The sequence below is a fragment of the Lemur catta genome, chromosome 21, assembly GCF_020740605.2.
Source record: "Lemur catta isolate mLemCat1 chromosome 21, mLemCat1.pri, whole genome shotgun sequence".
Lineage (NCBI taxonomy): Eukaryota > Metazoa > Chordata > Mammalia > Primates > Lemuridae > Lemur > Lemur catta.
In genome coordinates, this window is record NC_059148.1 from 25,120,051 (window position 1) to 25,143,194 (window position 23,144).

A 23,144-nucleotide genomic window follows, 5' to 3' on the forward strand; every position below is an offset into this window, starting at 1 on the left:
CCTGTGGCTGGTGTTCCATTTACAACATGGGGCAAATCTTCCCACCTGTCCCACGCCTACTAAGTTTTTAGTTGAACAAATGACCTCAAAATGACCTATGGCCCTAGATGGTCCTGTGTTCAGATAGCAGATAATCCTCTAAGGCTCAACTATTACTCTAAGGATTGAGGCTTTTGAAGAATCTGGTTTTCTCTGTTGAGTCGGAGGCATCCCCACACCCCCCAGTCATGCTGCAACAAGCCTGCCAGTTTCCTCAGGAATCTCAGAAAAGCCCAGTCCTGCTCACCTCCCCCCATGCTCAGGGCTGACTCCAGCCTACTCTGGCCTCCCTGCGTTCTCTACAGAGTGCACAGGAGAAGGATCCACAAGACTTAACTGAACTCCAAGTACAAACTTTATTTCTATTACAAGGAAGTTTAATAATAATAATAGTAAAATAAAAAGAGGGGTAACGGGCTCTGACACGTGGTTTTCAGAGCAAGCACGGGGCTGAGGCAGAGCCCAGCACAGAGCCCTCAGCTCTCCCCAGTACCCAGTAGAGGGCAGCAAGGACAAGGGCGCCATGCTCCCCACCAGGAACAGAAGGCAGTGATGCCAAATGCCTAGGAAGGAAGCAGCTTAAAACATAGCCCTCCACTCCACCCCAGCTCAACTCATTTCCAAAGCCTCGTTCCTAACACAGCTGGCCTGAGCACTTTCCCAGAGCTCCTCCACACACTCGAGGCCCAGCCTAGAGTGGACGCGGACAGTACCCTGGAGAAGTTACCCAAAAGCCCCCAAATTTAGGCACCATAGGGCAGAGAATCCACTTTACTAGGGGCACCGGGTTTCCAGAACCCTTTCCTCCCTCCACCAGGACCACACAGCACCAAGATGCAGTGGTGACGGTATGTCAAAAGATGGAGCCCTGGTGGCCAAGAGGCCAGAACTTGTATCTCACTGCTGCTAAAAGGCGGCAGCTAAGGCTGAAACATTTCTCAACAGCCTCCCTGCTAACCCTCCCTCAAACCCTCAAACTTCCACAGCACAATCTCAAAAGACACAAAATGGCCATAACTTAGAAAAAGTTAAAATCCAGAAAATCTCCCCTGCCCAAAGAGCCAGAGAGGCGGGGCCTGCACTGGGGCACGAGTGCTGCTGTGCACAGAAGGTAGAAACCACCATGAAGGGTCTCTGGAGACACCATTACTCTTCTTCCTCTTCCTCCTCTGCATCCCCAGCTCCCTGTTGCTTCGGGGGCTTTGCCTGTTGAACAACAGAACACAAATGATGAAGTAGAGCAAGTAAAAGCACAATACTACTCCCCTGGAGCCCTGAAAATGTCCAACTTCCACAGAAACCTCCTCATCAAAAGCCAAAGGAATAATCATTCATCCATAACCAGCCTGGCCCCAGCAACTACAGACTTTAACAGCCATATCTGCCCCACCCATACCCGAGTGCTCCCTGAGCATTATGAGCTGGATCCCAGGTTACCTTTGCAGTTCTGCGGTAGCTGGCAGCTACAGGGGTGACCCGGGTGTTCCTGCCACCTTCACTCCTACCACTGAAAGAAAAAGATTGGAAACTAGCTCCTGAGATGCCCATGAGCAAAGGTCAGGAAACTCAGAGGGAACATAAACAGCTGTCGTCAGAGCAAAAGCAGCCCTCTGCTAGAAGACAAATAAACAAACAAAAAAAAAAGCCATGGACAGCAAAAGAATATTTTGGAATCGGGTGAAAATACAGGAAAAAGCCACACTCCTCCCCTTCCCATGGACCTCAGTCTTACCCCAGGGCCCAGCCAGGGTGACCAGACCTTTTGCCGGTGTTCTCTTTACCTAATCCCAAGCTCCATTCCCAGGCTACTGGTACTTACCCAGCTCCGCATCTCCCTGCAGACCCACTGGGGAAAGAGGACACAAGGTTTTCTGAGTAGAGATTTCGAACGGGTTGAATCACTGGAACATGGCCAGTGGCCACGGCCCCATTCTGACTGTTTCGATTCCGCCCATGGATGTCCTGGCTGTCTGCGTTGTTGAGCTTCAGTACACAAGGAGGGCTGGGCTGACACCCAGGTCTGGGGCCTGACGTTGATTTTGACAGTCGGTTAGAGGTAGCTGTCATATTGTTAATGGGTCTGTTGGGGGGCAGAGGGTAGGTGGGCCCATTAGCTGTTTCCTCCTTGATATCATCCATATAACCAGAAGACAGGTCTCCTGAGAAGAGAAAATAGCAACAGCTTTAGGGAAAAGCTTACTTTTGCTATAGTGCTGGATTTAAGGCAGGATCAAAAAAATTCTGGATAGAAGACAACTGCTCACCCCTAAAGGCTGCTGGAACCCACATCTCTAGGACAGGGTTGGGAATACTTTGTCTACTCTCCACACTTATTATCTGAGTCCTCAAATACAGCCTCCTAGTTATTCAACAACAATGTGCAAGCAAATCTTGAAAAGTCTTTTTCTTTCTTTAAGAAACAGGGTCCTGCCATGTTGCCCAGGCTGGCCCCAAACCATCCACCCACCTTGGCCTCTCGAGTAGCTGGGACTACAGGTGCCGGCCACCAAATCTGGCTAAAAAATAATTTCTAATTGGCTTTGTAGTGAAGAGGTTTAAAAACAGTTTACTTGCCTAGTCATAAGGCTCTTAAGTAATAACATTTGCGTACCTTAAGCATATTTCAACTAGGAGAGGCCCAGGGCAGCTATAGTAAGGTCTGCAAATTATCTATAAATAATCCACTAAGTGCACAGACAGGAGACCCACAGCTTATTCTAAGCACTGATTACTAAGTGTATCTCCTGGATATCCCCAAAGCCACTGGGATACAACCCACACTTGAGGGTAGCTCAGTCTAACAAGGGACCACAACTAGCCGCAGGAGTGTTCAGTCAGACCGTAGTGTGCTTGGTAACTCGAGATTCAGGGAACGCCCATGTTAGAGCAGCAGATGAGATGTGGTAAGCAGGCTCGAGCCAGCAGTTGAGCTGTGCCTTGGCTCAGCTCTAATACCCTGGTGTTTGACACGCCTCCTGGGCAGCTCTGGTGAGGTCTCTCGAGGCTGGGAATCCTGTCTAGGAATCCCCTCTGTCCCGTGGTTGTTTGCTGTGGCTGGGCGCTGGTCACACTGGTCCTAAACAAGAAAAATCAGAGTAAGTACTTCAAAACTGAGTCATTCCTGAAAAGGGGAGCAGTGGGAGGAAAAGGAGGAAGGGCAGGTTGGGTGAGTGCACCTCGTTGGGAGGGGTACTTTGACAACACTAAGAGGAAGCACACATCTGGAATGGGCAGTCATTCTCCCACTAGCACCTGGGGCACTGATAGAAGCACTTTCTGATTTGTGCAGGGATGAAAGAAAGGCTGGTCTTGGGAGCCCAGAAAAGCATTTCTATCCTTCAACAGAGTATTTGTGTGATTGCTTATTTCCATCTCCCCTAGAAGACAACAAGCAGTTACTTATCTACCGCTTGATCCAAAAGTAGAAGTCTTTATTCCAGAAATGAAATGTATGATGTTCTAACACAACAGCTATATGGCATCAACTATAAAAATGATCTCCATAACAAATAAGATGGGGGAGAAAACATATTTTCTGCTAAAAGATGGGATTCCTATACTATAAAAGCTAAAAAAGGACTTCAGATTGTCTAGTCCAACTCTCTCATTTACAGATGTGCCCAGTGAGGCGGAGAAGACCTATCCAGGGTCAACCATAGGGCAAAGCCAGAACTAGGCCCTCAGGTCTCCAGGAATGCAAGTCTCAAATGCCACCACAATGGCAGGAACCCACCTGGTGAAGAGCAGAATGCATCAGTGACCTGAAGGAAACTCTCATCTAAACGCTTCTGGGCAAGGCTTTGAGGCCTGCTCAAATAGAGTCCTAGATCTTTGGTCCTCAGCTAGGCTAGTGACATGACAGTGTCAGCTGCTGCCAGAAGGTAGAGAAAGTCTGAAGGTATTGTATAGCTCAGATAGCTCACAAACACAGAGCATGACCAGAAGCCAAGTGTGTGGATCCCTGGTTAGGTTGGAATGCAACTTAAAGGCTAAAGAAGTGGGGGAGAGACAAGAAAAAAAAAAAAAAAAAGAAAGAAAAGGAAGAAAAAAAAGAAAGAAAGGCTAAAGAAGTATTCTTGGCTCTGGAAGCCTTAGGTTCACTCACAGAGAATCAGCATGCAGCCAGGTGGACAGGTCCTCCAGGGACTCTTACCTGGTGATGGAACAGAACCTCCTCTTCAAGCTGTACCCCACAGAATTCACATGGGATGATGACGGTGTCCTCCACAGAGGGTGAATTGCTCAGGCCCATCAAGGAGTCTAACTGGTTACTTGTAGCCTGTTGCAGAAAGTTCTGGAAGATAACATCAGATTCCTCCACCCCTCTGGGGGAAGAGCTGCCAGTATTGAACGAAGGTAAGGCACATGAAGGGTTACAGCTTGTCTGTCATTCAAAAAACATAGGTTAAAAAAAAAGTCAGAGGTTAAGGGAAAAAAACTACATTCCTAAAATATTTTCTAGAAGTCACAGAATTTAATAATGCTTAATATTGGGGAGAGGGGCTAAAAAGGGTCAGGGGAATCCACATAGAACATTCACTTTACTTTTAAATATTTCTGTGCTATTTTTTTACTGTGTTCATGTGATTTTTTTTTTTGCACGAATTTGAAAAGATTCGAGATGCTTCCCACAGCCATAGAGCAAAAGAGCTCAAATATTCTTTCTTATTCTTGTTAATGGATTTTATTATGGTGCTCCCAAACCAAAAACTAGATGTCTTCAAATATTGTATTATTCCATCTATGGAGGGAAGGTATGTTCCACCACCCAAAGCACTGGGTCTACTTAGTAGTCGTGGAAATACCAGATAATGCCAAACCAAATCAGACAGAAAGTGTGGAAGGAAAAAGTGGTTCCCTCCACCAGGTAATCCTCAAACATATAAGGCTATTCTCTAACCACTCCTAAATGTCTCAAGAACTTTCAAACATTCAAAAAATACCTGACACCTTTCATAACCACGTATTGAGAGATTCAGAAACTAGAAAAACCCAGAACCTGCCCTCAAGGAACTTAGCCCAGTGGCACAGACCAAGAAAGGATCACAGGGTGACGAGCTATAAGAGAAGTGGTCACAGACTTTTGGAGAACACACAGGTGGGACTCCTGACCTTGTCTTCGGAGTATCCCTCAGGATTGTTTCCAGAATGTCTGAACCAAGTCTATAAATAGGGGTCTATGTTGTTGGGTGTATTAAAGAGGCAGGGGCGGGTCATGCACTTTCGAGGCAGAGAAAGTAATGTGCAGAAAAGACCCTTGACCCTTCTAGGGAACTGCAAAGACATTAACAGTTCTGATAAATCAAAATGTGGCATGAGATGAGACCAGATCACAAGGCAGTCAGCAGAGATGTTCACTAGTCACCACTGTATGGAGGGTCTGCTGGCAAGAGAGCACTAGGTCTGCTGGAATGAGCATTCTTTTTCTAAGAGGGTACAAGGATCAGTTTTCATAGCCATGTGTCAGTCACACCATGGTAAAAAACACAGTTGGTACTCCTACCACAAGCATAGTATTTAAAATGGTTTGTTCAAGACCTCATGTGGCCTATAACACCAACTATGGCCTGCACACATTCCTACTTAGAGCCCTCAAGTAATTCACACAACACACCTGGTGGTCAATCAGCAGTTCCTCTGGGTAGAGCTCCTCACAAAATTCACAAGGCAACATGGTCTCGTCAGCTGCACCTAGGTATCAGGCCACACAATCAGACTCAAAATGAATAAAATCAAACTTGATTTCAACTTTTTATCCCCCCGTGGGTTTTTATATATAAAAGTTTTACTTGGTTTGACATTTCTTAGATCTAGCGATTTGTGGGATTGCAAATTCTCAGAGGGAAACCATCCAAGAAACAAACCATAGCAAAAACTTCCATTATGGAACAAGAAATTTACTTGATTCCAATTTCCTGAGCAGCAGTGAAGTAGCAATTTACCCACTACTCTAAGGAAGAGATTTAAATAAGTAATAATCCCAGGCACTAACCTAAGTGTTTTCCATGCATTATTTCAATCCTTAGGAAAAAGTTATGAAGTAGATCCTACATTATCCTCATTTTACAAATGAAGAAATCAAGGTTCATCTATTACTGGCAAACAATATCCTGAATATTCCTCCCCATGAAAAACACCCAAAAATGCTACCTAAAAGTAACTTAAGTGAATAGATTTTAAACCCAAGATTCCCAAACACAACACCCTCAATAAGACTGTTGAACAAATAGGAGGGTGAGCAATGGGAAGAGGTAGGGAAATATGCCTATCTAGGTTTCAGCTCTAGGTAAAAGAGAGAAAAGCTCTTAAGCAGCAGTAAATACAGCTTGGCCATTAAGCGCCATGGGTTTAAGGTCAGAAACTGTTTATGTTTTTACATTCATATTTTCACATAAATTCACATTTATGAATTTTAAAAGTCTAAGCCAAAAACTTAAAATTACCTCTACTGGTAGTATCCTTAGGTGCGCGCGCACGCGCGCACACACACACACACACACACACACACACACACACACACACAGCAACAACACTCCTTGAATGGGAGCAGGCAGAAACAACAAATAGCAAATAGCAAAAAAAAAAAATAACTTCAGATACTGGTATTTTCAGACACAAAAGAAATACAGGTATATTTAACATGTTAAAGAGGAAACTGTAATATGACTAAGGAACAAAAGAGTATTTAAAAAATGAGGCAATGAGGAAAGGAATTAAACAGAACTCAAATAAAATAGTAAATACAATCACTGAAGTAAAAACCTCAATGGTCATGATAAACAAGAGATGAGAAATAAAGAGAAAATTCGGGTGGCCTGGGCATGGTGGCTCACACCTGTAATCCTAGCACTCTGGGAGGCCAAGGCAGAAGGATTGCTTGAGCCAAGGAGTTCAAGTCCAGCCTGGGCAACATAGCAAGACCCTGTCTCTAAAAAAATAATAATTTTTTAAAAAAAAAGGAGAAAATGTAAAATGTCAGTGCCTATCCAAATTTCTATTAACACTTTCACCTCCTTTAATCAGGCTACGTAGGACCCAAACTTTGTTTTATGTTTGGGTCCGAGACTAATTCCTACTCTGTCTAAATCAATAAAATGTTAAGAGGTAACCTACCATTCTTGGAATCAGTATTCATACGGTAGCAAGAAGAAAACTCATGGCTGATTGGCCGGGCGCGGTGGCTCACACCTGTAATCCTACCACTCTGGGAGGCCGAGGTGGGAGGATCACTTGAGGTTGGGAGTTCAAAACCAGCCTGAGCAAGATGAGACCCCCATCTCTACTAAAAATCAAAAAATTAGCCGGGTGTGGTGGCGCATGCCTGTAGTCCCAGCTACAGAGGAGCCTGAGGCAGGAGGATCACTTAAGCCCAGGGGTTTGAGGTTGCTGTGAGCTCGGCTGATGCCATAGCACTGTAGCCTGGGTGACAGAATGAGACTCTGTCTCAAAAAAATTCATGGCTGAGAAAGCTGCTTAACTTTCAGGTCCTTAAAATGTCTTCTAACTTGAGTGTTTTAAATATGACACACAATCAAATACCTCTCTGAGATTATTTTGCTCTACATAAGAGACCCCAGGGGTGGTTCACTGCTCACAATCCAGTTTTTATTTTTAAAAACTTAGTCTTAGGCCGGGCGTGGAGGCGAGTGGATTGCTCGAGGTCAGGAGTTCGAGACCAGCCTGAGCAAGAGTGAGACCCCTTCTCTACTAAAAATAGAAAGAAATTATATGGCCAACTAAAATATATACATAGAAAAAATTAGCCGGGCATGGTGGCGCATGCCTGTAGTCCCAGCTACTTGGGAGGCTAAAGCAGTAGGATCGCTTAAGCCCAGGAGTTTGAGGTTGCTGTGAGCTAGGCTGACTCCACGGCACTCACTCTAGCCCGGGCAACACAGCCAGACTCTGTCTCAAAAAAAAAAAAAAAAAAAACTTAGTCTTAACCCAGTAAGTCCAACAACACTAAACATCAACTAAAACAGGAACTGTTTTAAATGATGGAAGGGAGGTTAAAGTTCTTTATAGAACAACTACTAATAAATGTAGAACAAAAGCTAGAAACTGAAAAATCATCATTTTACAATTACCATAGTAATACTTGATTCAAGCAAGAAACACTAATGAATATTGAAACTGCTAGATAAAAGACTGTGTGAATATCCCATTCCCTAACAATCTTAAAATAACACGCTTCAGCCCACTATTCTAAAGGGAAAAAGCTACGTACTCAGTGGAGATACCTGAGAGACCCTACCCTCATGAATGAGACAAACTGACAGCTTGAGGACACAGCATCACCAGTGTAGCATTCCTGACAAAACTGTACCCTCAATCTAAATATGGGAAATCAGACAAATCTAAATCGAGGAAGAAATATTCTGCAAAACAACTGGCCTGGACTCTTTAAAAATGCCAGTGTCCTTCATTTTAAGTCCCTTGCATGAAAGATAGGAAAAAAAACAATGCCAATGTCCTAAAAGACTTAAAAAAAAAAAAAAAAAAAAAACAGACAGACAAAGGATGGAGAACTAAGGGTAGTACATAATCCCATACTTTGAAAACAAAAAAGCTCTAAAGGACATTATGGACAAGTAGGGAACTTATGTTAAATTTCCTGAGAATGACACCTATATTGTGTACACAGGAGAATGCCCTTGTTCTTAAGAGACACATGCTTAAGTATTTAGGAAAAAAATGTTATGTCTTTAAACTTATTCTCAAATCGTTTGGGGGGAAAATATATATAATAAAGCTGAATGTGGGGAAATATTAAAATTGGTTAATATAGACAAGGGGTATGTAGGCATTTGCTACACTATGACAATTTTTAAAAATAAGCAGCTGAGAAAAGCAACAAATGAAAAATAAAGCAAATTCTATCCCACTAAAATCTTTCAATTTTATATGAACTGTATAGTATATGACTTACAAAAATAGTAGAGACAGAGCCTAGTGCAGAATAAGCAAGCCTACCCTTTATGTTACTCAGAGAACTGGGACCGCCATGAGAATAGTCTGCCTCATATACAGCCCTCCAGAAGTCCTGCTGTGCCATGCTGGAGGCCTGGGCTTCATTTTGCAGACTTAGGGCCAACATGAAGTCCAAGTTTGCACTATCTTCACCACCCTCTTTGGGGGGCTGCCGGGTTCTATTCCTTTCCTGCCTTTCTTGTTCTTCAACTGGAAAAAAAAGACACCAGCACTTAAGATACATGCTGCCACCCTCAAGTCCATGCCTAGCAAATAGTCAAGGTTTACAGGCATCTGGGCAGGAACAAAAATTGCCCAGCTCTGCCAGTACTCTTGACCCTCTGGTTCTCATAGGTCCTGAACATTAAGTCTGCAGTGAGAAAAGCCTCATTATTCTATCTGTATTATTAATAAGCAACACTACTGTGCTATGAGACAAGCACTGACTGTGCTTAACATTTTACATTTATCTTCTGCATTACAGCAGAATGATTTAAAGCTTGAGGTCAGATTATCTAAATTCAAATCTCAGCTCTACCATTTACCTACCCTCATATAACTTGTGAGAATTAAATGAGTTAATAACATGTAAAGCACTTTGCAAATGCCCGTGGCACATAAGGTATAGGTAAGCATATTAAATCCAAAATTTGAAATACTCCAAAATCCACAACTTTTTGAGTACCAACATGACACTCACAGGAAAAGCTCATTGGAAGCATTTCAAACTTTCAGATTTGAGATGCTCAACCGGCAAGTACAATGCAAATATTCCAAAATCCAACAAAATAGGAAATCTGAAACACTTATCTCAAGCATTTCAGACAATGGATATTCAACCTATACAAGTGTTAGCTATTTACAGCATTGTCATTGTCGTCATTGTGAACCCTAACTGAAGACTGTATCTTTGGGGATCATTTCTACAGTTTGTTACTAGAGAAATTTCTCTGAACATGCAGAGCACTACTCAGGGGAATTAAAAAACCCTAACTGGAATCCAATAGTAAAGAGGTCCTGTTATTCCCATTTTATAGGCAAATTAGCTATTCTTTCCAATGTTAACCAGCTATAGTCAGGTTTCTATATCAAGATCAAGCCCCAGCCAGGCGTGGCGGCTCACGCCTGTAATCCTAGCACTCCGGGAGGCCGAGGCAGGAGGTTCTCTCAAGGTCAGGAGTTCAAGACCAGCCTGAGCAAAAGTGAGACCCCCGTCTCTACTAAAAGTAGAAAGAAATTAGCTGGACAACTAAAAATATATTTTAAAAAAAAATTAGCCAGGCATGGTGGCACATGCCTGTAGTCCCAGCTACACGGGAGGCTGAGGCAGAAGGATTGTTAGAGCCCAGGAGTTTGAGGTTGCTGTGAGCTAGCCTGATGCCACGGCACGCTAGCCCAGGCAACAGAACAAGATTCTGTCTCAAAAAAAAAAAAAAAAAGATCTAGCCCCAGTTATCCAAAGTGAGGTATCATAAGAACAGAAGAATAGGCTCCACATGTACTCGCCATCAAATTGGCACTAACTGATCACAACTATGGTGCTCACCCGGTAGTAATATTCTCCAGGAATTAGGGGGTTGGGAGTGGATAAATTCACAACTAATGGACGTGGTGAGCATTCTAGAGGGGAAGAGCATACCTCTAATCCTCGGTTGGGTGAGGCAAAGTCATAAAATATAACCAAAATGTTTGTACCCTCATGATATCCTGAAATAAAAATAAATAAAAAAATAAAGGGATATTTAAAAAAAAAAAAAAAAAAGATCTAGCCCCAAAGCCCTGTTCCCATTTGCCCTGGGATTTTTATACCATTCCAGTTTTCTAATCCCAACCACAACTCACATAGATTATTCTGAATTGGAAACTGAGCTGCCATGTTCCTTTGGTTGGTAGTCCTATTGTGGAAAAGGTCTGGTTCAAAGGCTCTCAGGGGCCTTCGGGGTAGCCTCATGGGTGGGTCCAGAGTCTCAATTTGTCTGAGGAGTTGGGATGCAATCCAGATTCCATCTTGACTCCAAGACTCATCATATGCATTAGGAGGTAGGGCAACCTCATTTCTCTTTTCCTCTCCCTCTCGCCCACAAACTTCAGGATGAGCCTTCAGATCTTTAACAAGGACGTTGCGCCCACAGGTGCCACACAGCTCCGTACGGGCACCACAGTAATCTTCATGCTCCTTCAGCTTGAGAATGGAAAGTTCTAAATCACAGTGCTGGCACAGAGCAAGCCGCAGAGGGCACTCAGTCTCCTGCAATACAGAGTAATAAGGCAGTTAGTATGCACATCTAGGAGAGACTGTGTTTTAGTATCGGGCAAGGAAAGTAAAAAGTATCTACTTCAATGTTCTCTGCCAACCCTAGCTTCCTCTGTCATGTTTTTTTAAGAGTCACAACTTCCCCTTTTGCTCCTGCCACAAGGTTCTATAAACGGAAGGAAAATCTTACCAGAAATCTACTCTGCCACCTGACTATAACATCATTTTGTGCACACATTATAAAGTAATCCAAAATAAGCCAGAGAAGCCCAGAACCAAATAAGCAGCAGCATATCAAGTTAATCACATTTGTCAAAGATCCACCAATTTCCCCTCACTATTACTCCAATTTAGTCTTAAGTAGCTGGTAAGGAGGAGAAGAGACTACCCTTTAGAAACACACAGACTTTTCTACCTTTGTATTTGTGTTTAGCACTGGCTTTAATTAGACCAAATAAGCCAGAATCACCAATGAAAATGATCCCCAAGAGTATAAACATACTCAGCAAAGGACAACACCTTTCTACTTAATAGGAAATAGTCACTGACGCACTAAATACATTAGAAAGATATAAAGGAATACGTTTACTATGACATGCACACTCCAAAAATTGGGAGCTTAAATTTAGAACTTTAATGTAACATCATCTCAAAAGTTTAGATACTCTATAACCACTGTGCCAAAGAGCAAAAATTTCCTTTCATACAAATTAAACTCAAGTTCTTTTCTAAATGCTGCTCCAAACATTTTCAGCACTGTTTGTATACACATGAAATACCTCTTGCAGGAAACACAAACTGATGAAAGGGGCCTAGATAACTGAGGAACGAGGCAAAAAGACACAACTTTGTACATATACCCTCTTTTGTGGTTTTAAAATTGTATACCATGTAGATAGATGTAATACCAATTCAAGAAAGTTTTTTTTTAAATGCTTTTTTAATAGAAAAATATCACTGACCTAACTTACTCCAGAGAAAAAGAACAAATAATTGCTGGCACATACCATATAATACATACTAAATACTTTGTTAACAACCCTAAAAAGTGCTAGTAACTCACCAGGACAGCAAACAGAGTAAAAACTATCAAAGAAGAAAAAAGGAAAAAAAATTTAGAACTCTAGATAATCTGTGGTCTAAAATTGTCATGGTCTGACTTGCAGGAATGTTATATAGTGTATACTTGTATTTGTATAATGACTGGTGTATCACCATGGGACTCCCAGGAATACCTGAGATAGAACCTAGGAGACGTGACAGTTTATTGGAGGTTGTTTTACATAGCAGGTAGACGCTAGAACCACAGAAATACTCATTATTATTGTTAATGTAACCTCAATCATAACTGTCCCCACCCACTGCCCCAGCTGGAGAGGCCTAGTAAAACATACATCAAATGCTTAGGAAAAAATAATAAAAGTAAGAGTAGTGAGGCCAGGCAAGGTGGCTCATGCCTGTAATCCTAGCACTCCGGGAGGCCAAGGCGGGTGGATCACTCAAGGCCAGGAGTTTGAGACTAGCCTCAGCAAGAGCGAGACCCTGTCTCTACTTAAAATATAGAAAAAATTAGCTGGGCATGGTGGCACACACCTATAGTCCCAGCTACTCGGGAGGCTGAGGCAGGAGGATCGCTTGAGCCCAGGAGTTTGAGGTTGCTGTGAGCTAGGCTGATGCCATGGCACTCTAGCCTGGGCAACAAAGCGAGACTCTGTCTCAGGACAAAAAAAAAAAAAAATCGTTACAAAGTAAGAGTAGCAAGATATTTGTGAGATATTTTTCTCTGAGCTGTGGAGTTAGGAGTGCTTATTTTCTATTTACACTTTCCTCTATTTTGTAACTTTTCTACACTGAATATGGTTACCTTTTAAATTAAGGGTAACTTAATTATAAATTAATAAAACTTAATTGTTACAGTTTGAGGCATATAGAATGAAATGCACAAATCTTAAACATCTATCTTGATGAATTTTTACATACGTGTACACACTCCTGTGTGACCACTACCTAAATATTATAGTTGTTGGAATTTTTTAATTGGCTAATTAATACATTCATTCAATGTTGGCCAGTTTTATCTCAACTAGGGACCAAATGATAACCATGTTCTCTCTCACCAAATGCTGAGGAATTTCTTCAGGTATAAATAGCATGTTATCCAAATGATCAAAAATTCAAAATGAAATTATAAGAAAGCAGGCTGTGTGCTAAAAGGGTTACCCTGTCCAAGCGCAGTGGCTCATGCCTGATAATCCCAGCACTTTGGGTGGCCAAGGCAGGAGGATCACTTCAGGCTAGGAGTTTAGAGGCTGTAGTGAGCTATGATCACACCATTGCAATCCAGCCTGAGTGAAAGAGCAAGACCCTGTCTCAAAAAAATGAAAAAACTAAAACTTAAAAGGTTATCCCACACTGGCAACTATAAGCTTGGCTTCCTATTACCAAGGCTGCCAATAGCCAAACCCCAAATGATAGACTTGGTTCCAAAGGGAAAGACTGTGAGGCCTGAGCACAGGGTATAAAAAAGCCAAGCAGCCAAATCTGGCAGCAGTTGAATAGTCAAAGCCTCAAACAGGCTTTAAGAGGCAGTATGCATGTGAGCTGGTAGAGAACAAAGACTCAGCCAGACTTGCTTTCTGCTCTGCAATCTCAGTAGGACCGGCCCCGTGGTAACTTACTCCCTTCTTAGTGCAAGAAGACTAACCTCATGCTTCTTTAACTGCCTCTTCTCCAGCTTCTTGTTACATTTGCAGGTCACCTAAGGCAAGAGGTGAGAATCAAATTGGCTTTTTGACAACAAACACACTTGCTACTGCACAATATGAAGTATAATACACTTATGAACAACAGCAAGGATAACACATTTATGAACATTTGGATACTTGATGGTTCACCTGACAGTGTTCCGTAGCCACGTGAGTCTCGATGTCAGATTTGGGAAATGGTTCCTTGCAGATAGGACACATCCCAATGTTCCTTTGACAGTGGATCTCATGCATGGTAAAGTTAAACACAGGAATTTCTTTCTTGCTACAGAAATAGAACAACACACAAAAGGCAAGCATTACTGACTGATCTATGTCTTTGCTTACACAGTGGCGGTAACATGGAAATCTGCCCTGTCCAATCTTTAGTTTCCATTATTTTGCTCTAGTGAATACCTAGTCTAAAAACTCTTATGACTGTTACCATCCCTTGCTTTTTAAGAATTAAATCCTGGCCGGGCACAGTGGCTCAAGTCTATAATCCTAGCACTCTGGATGCCAAGGTGGGAAAATCGCTTGAGGTCAGGAGTTGGAGACGAGCCTGAAGAGCAAAACCCCATTTCTATTAAAGATAGAGAAATTAGCTGGGCGCAGTGGTGCCTGCCTGTAGTCTCAGCTACTGCGGAGACTGAGGCAGGATGATCACTTCAACTCAGGAGTTTGAGGTTGCAGGGAGCTTATGATGACACCACTGCACTCTAGTCTGGGCAACAGAACAAGACAGTCTGGAGGGGAAAAAAAAAAAAAATTAAATCCTGAAAGTTACATCTTCTGTACCATTCTGAGTTATGAGTGCTATGCACTACCCCTAAAAGCTCAGCTTTACTTTCTTGAAGTCAGAGCTGATCACAACCAACAATAAAGACACCAAGAAGAGCAGAGCTAGGCTTTTCCAAAGGCATCCATGCCCCAAAGTAGAGTGATACAATCTAGGATTACTTAAAAAAAACAAGGCAAACAAACAAACAAAAAGTCCACCCTACCGAGTATTTTCAGTCTCAGTCTTAAGCAGTTTAATTTCATTGAATTTTTTTTACTGTCATTTGCATTTATTTTATGTTGCATCTATTTCCATGCCATAAATTTTTGTTTCTTCAATTTCTTCTGTGATATCTATTTCTTTTGTACAACCTCCTCTTCTGGTTTTGGAACAATCTGTTCCTTTTCAGTAAGGATCATCTCGTTGTGGCAGGGAGAGCTCACGTATGGGTTAATTTGACGGTGAGCTCTGTAAGTTCACCAACACATCCTGGGTGCTTTGTTCACCTGGATATGTTCAATGACCAAAGAATCTACATTCAAACCCTTAAATTCAGCATTACTCTCGGCATATTTAAGCATGTGCAGCAAAAATTCAGCACTCTTTTTGGGCCACCAACCCTGTGTCCAGCCCTACTGTTTAGCCTGGGCATCCCTTCCTACCTCCCTGAGTAGCTAGGACTACAGGGACATGCCACCATGCCTGGCCAACGTTTTTATTTTTTTGTAGAAATGGGATCTGGCTATGTTGCTCAAGCTGGTATCAAACTCCTGACCTCAATCCTCCTGTCTTGGCCTCCCAAAGTGCTGGATTAGAGACATGAGCCACTGCACTGGGCCATGACAAATCTTTAGTATCCTATTTTGACCCTGAACCTGAATACTGCAGGAACCCTCCCCCATCCTAAATTATAAATAGCTTATTTCTCTTTTGTAGTTTTAACCTTAAGATACAGTCTAAGAAATATTTCAAAGTATGATGAATGATATGCCTCCATCAATAGTCATTCTCCCAAACTGAAAGACCAAGACACCAAAGAAGTACAAATTCATTTCCATCCAATGGTGGAACTATCAAACTAGGGACCCTCAAGGCAGCTCTCATAGCAACACTGGAAGGGGACAGGACAATCAACTGTGAGAGAAGGGAAGAAAACTCAAATGGATAAAAAGGTAAACTAAAATGACTTGACAGATTTAACTTCCCATATTTCTCCCAAATTCCTAGCTTTCTAAGGAAACCACTAATTTTACATTTAGTTAAAAATTTTAAAAACTATAAAATATACAGTAGAAAGAGCTGTAAATCAAAGTTATCATTTTAAACCTATTAAAATTAGTAAATCTTTAAAGATGTTGGTAAACTAAGTATTTTAATACATTACTGGTGGTAGTATAAACTGCTTAAAAACAGTCTGAAAATGTGTTTATAGGACCATAAAATTATATACTCTTTAACCCAGTAGACCCACTCTTAGGATTATGCATGAATATTTTCATTACAGTGTCATAAAATGGTAAAAAGATGAAAGCCATTAAAAATATCTAAAGAATAAGGGAATAGCTAAGTTATAGATGGCACATCAACAAAGTGAAAGCAGCAGTGCTATATCATGACTGCAAATCATGTATGCACAAATGCCATGAAAATAAAAGCCAGTCTACTGCTTAGGGTGCAGAGATCTAGGTTTCCTTTTTATAATTTTGACAATTTTCTTTTAACAGCAAAAATAAAGAAAATAAATGTCTAGTTTTTAATTTTACAGGGCTGGTCAAGATAACCTGTCCACATAAAATACTCATATACCACACAAGGGCACTAAAACTTTAGAATCAGGCCAGGCATGGTGGCTCACGCCTATAATCCTAGCACTCTGGGAGGCTGAGGCAGGAGGATCACTTGAGCCCAGGAGTTTGAGGTTGCTGTGAGCTATGAGGAGGCCACTGCACTCTAGCCCAGGCAATAGAGCAACACTGTCTCAAAAAAAGAAAAAAATATGTATGTACATTATGACATCATCGTAACATGAAGAAGCAAAAACCAAAAGTAGCTGTCAGATAAGACCACAGTGTATTTACTATTCCACATTTTCACCTCTTGAGAAACTTTGAAAGAAAAAGATGAAAGATATTTTCAGCAATCATATGTAACAGTTGCCTGTTGGATTTTTTTCTTTTTAACTGCCAAGATATTCCCACCAAACATTCCAACCAAAATATCAACATACTTCCTACCTACAGATAAAATGAGTATGCTTTAAGTGACATAAATGAGAACACAATTACATACCTAGATAAAACTGATAAAAGTCCCAAGGACAGGCTAGCAAGCTAGAGGTGAAATTTCATTTAGATAAAATGCCTGAAAAGAAAGTCAAGCTTCCAGAAAAATTCCCAATTGCCTTCCAAACACTAAACACAAACAGCCAGATATCAATTCTTTAATATACACAAAAAGTTGAAGCCTCTAACATTGACACTGCCATTCCCTCAAACTGCACCTTCCCTCCAGTCAGACAATACCACAACAAAAGAGGTAACTAAAAAACATCTTAGATCATAAATTCTTCTTTTACTAGTGGTTGCCTAGTTGGATCTAATCACAGCAGCTCAGATTTTGGAGAGTATTTTAACTTTTCTTAGGGAACAATCAGAATATGGTTCTAAACACAGAATTTTTAAACCTGAAATTTAAACAGGGTTATTGGCCAGGCATAGTGGCTCATGCCTGTAATCCTAGCACTCTGGGAGGCTGAGGCAGGAGGACTGCTTGAGCCTGGATGTTTGAGGTTGCTCTGAGCTAGACTGATGACACAGCACTCTAGCCCGGGCAACGGAGTGAGACTGTCTCAAAAAATAAATAAATAAAAATAAAGAGGGTTATTCAGATGGGAAGTCTATACAGCCTTAGTCAGTCTTCCATGCTAATCTGCTTTTTTCTTTAAATAATTGCTTTGGCTTTGAATAACCTTGTTTTCATTAGCTTTCCATTAACTTACCTTTTTTTTTTTTAAACTCTCTTTGCATAGCTAATTTATATATTGTCCTAGGTTTGACATTCCTTCAAAATTGGAGTAGACTGATAAAATAGAGACGTCTGATTTCTCAGAAAATCACAGTATTTTCTTGTGATTGTTTCATTGATTACTTTGTATCAGTAACTACATATAAAACCCAAACTAAGCTACAACAGTTTATGAAATGGAAGAGAGTAATAGTGGTATAGTAAAAAGAAATGTCCTATAAGGGCAGCAAAAATAAATAAATATCCTGTAAGGCAAGACACCTGTCAATGAGATGAAATCTTTTTTTTTTTTTTTTTTTTGAGACAGAGTGTCACTCTGTTGCCCTGGCTAGAGTGAGTGCTGTGGCATCAGCCTAGCTCACAGCAACCTCAAACTCCTGGGCTTAAGCAATCCTACTGCCTCAGCCTCCCGAGTAGCTGGGACTACAGGCATGCGCCACCACGCCGGCTAATTTTTTCTATATATATATTTTAGTTGGCCATATAATTTCTTTCTATTTTTAGTAGAGACGGGGTCTCGCTCTTGCTCAGGCTGGTCTCGAACTCCTGATCTCGAGCAATCCACCCACCTCAGCCTCCCAGAGTGCTAGGATTACAGGCGTGAGCCACCGCGCCCGGCCTGAGATGAAATCTTAATTCCACAGAAGAATACTGTACCCAGCATTTGCTCTAATTATACCCTAATTCTACCAAAATTAGGCTGAGCAGAAAGAAAAAGGAAACCAAAAAAAGAAAAATTCTTCTCTGGCTTGAACTTTTCACCAATGTGCCAGACTATTTTCCTTATTCAACCTCTCTCCTTCTACCACAATTTGGTAAGTTAAACATAACACAGACAGTTGTGTTTTGCTTTTTTCTTTAGCCTACAGTAAGAACACTTGTATAGCACCAAAACATCAAGGTTAACTTCTTGAGAAATCCCCAACAGGAATCAGCTGATTATTAACTGTATGCCTAGGTTTCATTTCAGCAGGAAAGAGCTGGTCTTTCCTGTAACTCACGTGGGTTATAAACATCTAAATAGAAACCTGAACATTCAAGACTGTACCAGTCTTCACTAACAATTGTAGAATCATGAAATGATAGTGATTAAGGCTGACTGCCTTAAGAGTTCAACCAGACGTTTTTAAGCAGTAAAATCATGAAGAGTTAAGATTGAGCTGGTCTAGCTGACCTGTCACTAGGTATAGAGCCAAGTTCACTAAACCCTACTACCAATCAACCCCACGACAGCCAATGTGACCACTCAGGGAAATCTTTACATCATACTGTGAAAAACACTGAACTGGTCCAAACATATTTATTACATTATATTTTTTCAAACGTATATTTTTCAGACACCCAAAAAATAAGTTCATTTATTGACAGGTAAGAAAAGTGAGGCTCCACAGCAGTCAAGTGACTTGTCAAAAGTCATTAATTAAAGGCAGGAATCAGAGCCCTGACTCCTAGCCTCATCCTATCATTCTAGTACTACTTTATTCTGCCTAAACCAACCATCCTGTCAAATTACTGAAACAGGGATAGGTGTGGTAGAGTGCACCTGAAATCCCAGCACTTTGGGAGGCAGAGGTAGAAAGATTGCTAGAGGCCAGCAGGTCTCAAGACCAGCCTGGACAACACAGCAAGACCCCATCTCTACAAAAAATTTTTAATCAGCCAGGTGTGGTGGCACACACCTATAGTCCCAGCTACTCAGAAGGCTGAGGCAAGAGGACTATTTGAGCCCAGGACTCCAAAGTTGCAGTGAGCTGTGATCACACCACTGTATCCCAGCCTAGGCGATAGAGGAGACTCTGTCTCAAAAAAACAAAACAAAACAAAAAACCTACTGAAACAGGCAGTTTATCCAAAATTGTTAGAAAGCTCTGCCCCCATTTAATTGCACTGTATATTTTATGGCTAGCAATTTTAACCTGCCAATAAATAAACCAACTCTTTAAAGAAGCTAGTTTGTCCTCATTCCAAAAGAAGATTTAATTTCTTACCAGTTGTCACACAGTCGAGTATCCTGGTCATCTAGAAATTCAGCCATTTTTAGCTCTTCCTGGAAACTAAAAAGAAATGTTAACTATTTCATTTCTGCTTTAAGGATGACATGCAAACAAAATAAACTACCGTACAGAAAAATGTCACCAAAACCAGCGTGTTAAAGCACTTTAACACCCAACACCCTTGAGGGTTTCCTTATTATTTTTAAATTTTCAATTTAAAATAATTTGACTTACAAAACAGTTGCAAAAAAACAGTACAAAGAACTCCCTTATATCCTTCCACCAATTTCCCTAAAAATTAACATCAATGCTTACTTTAGCAGCACATATACTAAAATTGGAACGATAAAGATGATTAGCATATTTTAAAATTTTATCTTAAAAAGTTAGCATCATAAATAACAATAGTAAAATTCTCAGATATAGGAAATTAACACTAATACAATACTAGTAACTCACCTACAGACCTTATTCAAATTTCACCAACCATCTCACCAATGCCCTTTTTCCACTTCAGTATACAATCCAGCATCACACATTGCATTTAATCGTTAGTTCTGAATCCTCTGTCATCTGGGATATTTCTTTAGTCTTTATCTTTCATGACCTTGCTAAGCATCTGGCTAATTATTTTATATAATGTCCTTCACTTTGGGTCTATCTGATGTTTTCTCATGATTAAAATTCAGGTTATACATTTTTGTCAGGAATAGTTCCTCTCAGTGCATGATATCAGAAGGTACATGATGTCAACAGTCCCATTATTATTGGTGATGTTAACTGTGACCACACTGGAGATGGTGTCTGTCAAGTTTCTTCACCATATAGTTTTTCCTTCTTTTTAAACAAGACATCAATGCACAAGCAAAGCACTGGCAACTTTACTACCAATGTTTACTTTAGATTATTCCTTTCCATGATGCAAAAATGGTCTTAAATCCTGCCCACCAATAAGGTTCTTTAAGGTTTTGGCATCAATTCAAAACATGTGTTCACTTGTTCATTCAACATGTTAATTAAGACTTTACTGCGTGCCACAGTGCCCTGGCACTGAGGATACTTTACAAATTAAATATAGTGTCTGGCATAACAGAGCAATTTAGTAGTTGAGAAAAATAAGCAAAAAAATATAACTTAAGGTGAGTATTTTGATGGAAAAATACACAGACATATACATAGGGTCAGTGTGGAGGGAAGAAATCTACTCTTTAGATAAGAGTGGTCAGAGAACTTTCTGGGAGATAACATTTAAACTAAGACCAGAATTACAAAGCAGCAAGAGAGAGACCGTTTCTACTAAAAATAAAAAGAAATGAGCCAAACAACTAAAAATAGAAAACATAAGCCAGGCATGGTGGCGCCTGCCTGCAGTCCCAGCCACTCGGGAGGCCGGGGCAGGAGGATCGCTCGAGTCCAGGAGTCTCAGACTGCTGTGCGCTGACGCCGCAGCACTCTGGCCCGGGCGACAAACAGAGCGAGGCTCCGTCCCAATCAGTCAATAAACTAGAGAATGGCAACGTTCGAGATATGCGCTCTGATGAGAAAAGTTAACCAGGGGCAGGAAGCACTCACTGCCTACGAAAACCCATCGGCCGGTTCCTGAAGCAGGAGGCCCGGGTGCTTTCCCCAGAGCCGTCCGACGCATTTCAGGTGTGCTCCGCTCCGGCCCGCTAAATACACGGCCAATAAACTGAGGCCAGAGCCGGGATGCGGAGAGCGCCCACTCCGCCAGCGGCCGGGGGCTCGGGGTCAGCGCCTCCTCCGCGGGCCAAGTTCTGGCTGGTTCTACCGCTCAGCACCTGTGGGATTCAACCCCTCTGGGCCCGACTCCTCGGGCAGACTACTGACAGTACTTCAAAAGGTCGTTGTGAGGAGCAAAGGCGCGACTGCGAGGAACGGCGGGCTTTGGCACCAAAAAAAAAAAAAAAAAAAGCCTTAAACTTTAGAATGGGCCCGTTAGGGGTTGGCCGGCCGGGCCTCGGGACCCTAGACGCGGCCGTCCCCGAGCCGAGGCGGCGGGATTACCCCGGCGGGGTCCAGCCACTCCCTCCCGCAGCGAGGTCGGGGATGGCAGCGGGGAGGGCCCCACTTCGCAAATAACACCAGTGGCCGTTCACCGCGCATTGCTCAACGCTTACACGGGCAGGCTTTTTAATCCCGACCACAATCCTGAGGTGAAAGTCATCCTCTCATTTCAGGGACTGCGAAGGGGAAAGTCACAGAGACAGTCACCCGCCGCACCAGCTGGTCGGAGCGGGGCTCGAACCCGGGCCCACCGGCGCGGAGGCCGCACTAGGCCCCCCGCGACCCCCACGTCGGCAGCTCCAGGCGCGGGCTGCAAGCCCAGGCCGGCGTCCGGCCGGCTCCGCCCGGGGCGCGGTGGCCACAGCAGCGCTGCGGGCGACGCCCGTTTCCCAGCCCCACAGGCCGAGGCCGCCAAGGGGGCGGCGCCGCCGGAGGCTGCCGAGGCTCCGGCTCCCCGAGGAGAAAGCGCGGCCTCCTCCGGGGGCTCGAGGAGACGCCGCCGCGCGGGCACCTTCTCCTCACGGCCGCGACCCCCGGGCCTAAAGCCCCCTCGCCCTCACGCCCCTCCCCCGGGGTGCCGGCCACCTCCTGAACTGGGGGCCGCAGGACGCTCCGCAGGCGCAGAGCCGACGCTACACTCACCTGGGACGCGAAGAGAGACGCCGAGTCCACCCGACAGCAGCAGACCGGGAACCTCCCCAGTCAGCCCCCGCACTGAACAACGGCCCCCAGAGCTGCCTCACCGCTTCCGACCGTCGAGGAGGAGCACGCCCATTGGCCACGTTCGGCGCCACTGTCGGCCTATTGGATAGCACCGTTGTCGCTCCCAGGGTCCCGCCTTCTGCGCGTCGATTGGCTTCCCGGAGCTCCACGGGGGCGTGTCCTTGGAAGTCCTACCCCCTGCGCATCTGGAGAAAGAAGCATAGAGCTGGCTGAGCTGTGAGCCTGATGTTAGGTCTAGCAACTGCCCCCAACACAGACTAATACCATTTGCATGAATAATTCTGTGCAGACATTACTAAGATGCCTAATATATTAGGATAATTAAAGGCATTTGTTCACTTGTCATGAGCCATTAATACTTGTTAGTCATTCTTGTTGCTTTTATAATGCCCACATGTAAGACTGCTGCAAGGCTCTGAGACTATATTTGACCACTTTCCTTTTCAGCAGTGGAAGAATGAGACTGAGATATAGGTTTGAGTGCCAGTTTCCACACTTGCTGCCTGAATGGATTCTCTGAGATCCTCTTACCTCGTGAATAAAAAAGAGTAGAATAATTATATAAGTATAACCAAGTATATATTACAAAC

General features: G+C 42.7%; 1 protein-coding gene across 2 annotated transcripts; it reads right to left on the reverse strand.

The window, feature by feature from the left end:
* Positions 1 to 376: 376 nt before the first annotated feature.
* Positions 377 to 22,589, reverse strand: TRAFD1 (TRAF-type zinc finger domain containing 1). 2 transcript variants are annotated; one of them, XM_045534797.1, is made up of 12 exons: positions 22,474 to 22,588; positions 19,801 to 19,866; positions 14,158 to 14,293; positions 13,968 to 14,021; positions 10,852 to 11,257; positions 9,013 to 9,219; positions 5,654 to 5,730; positions 4,193 to 4,423; positions 2,995 to 3,115; positions 1,859 to 2,198; positions 1,477 to 1,546; positions 377 to 1,245 (listed from the first exon to the last, which is right to left on the reverse strand). In XM_045534797.1, exons 2-12 carry the CDS (start codon positions 19,845 to 19,847, stop codon positions 1,186 to 1,188), a joined length of 1,749 nt encoding a protein of 582 aa, XP_045390753.1. In that variant the 5' UTR covers positions 19,848 to 19,866; positions 22,474 to 22,588; the 3' UTR covers positions 377 to 1,185. The 2 variants fall into 2 exon arrangements, with proteins under 2 accessions (XP_045390753.1, XP_045390755.1); XM_045534799.1 differs by lacking the exon at positions 9,013 to 9,219 and having other exon boundaries at positions 22,474 to 22,589.
* Between the last annotated feature and the right edge of the window lie 555 nt (positions 22,590 to 23,144).

What these genes read in the sequence shown, in the direction of transcription:
- TRAFD1 (XM_045534797.1), bottom strand. Translation starts at nt 19,847, where the DNA reads ATGGCTGAATTTCTAGATGACCAGGATACTCGACTGTGTGACAACTG. An exon ending in GGCAGTTAAAGAAGCATGAG is followed by an intron (nt 11,258 to 13,967) that starts GTTAGTCTTCTT and finishes TCTGTATTGCAG; the next exon opens with GAGACTGAGTGCCCTCTGCG. An exon ending in GCAGGGAGATGCGGAGCTGG is followed by an intron (nt 1,547 to 1,858) that starts GTAAGTACCAGT and finishes TTTTTCTTTCAG; the next exon opens with TGGTAGGAGTGAAGGTGGCA.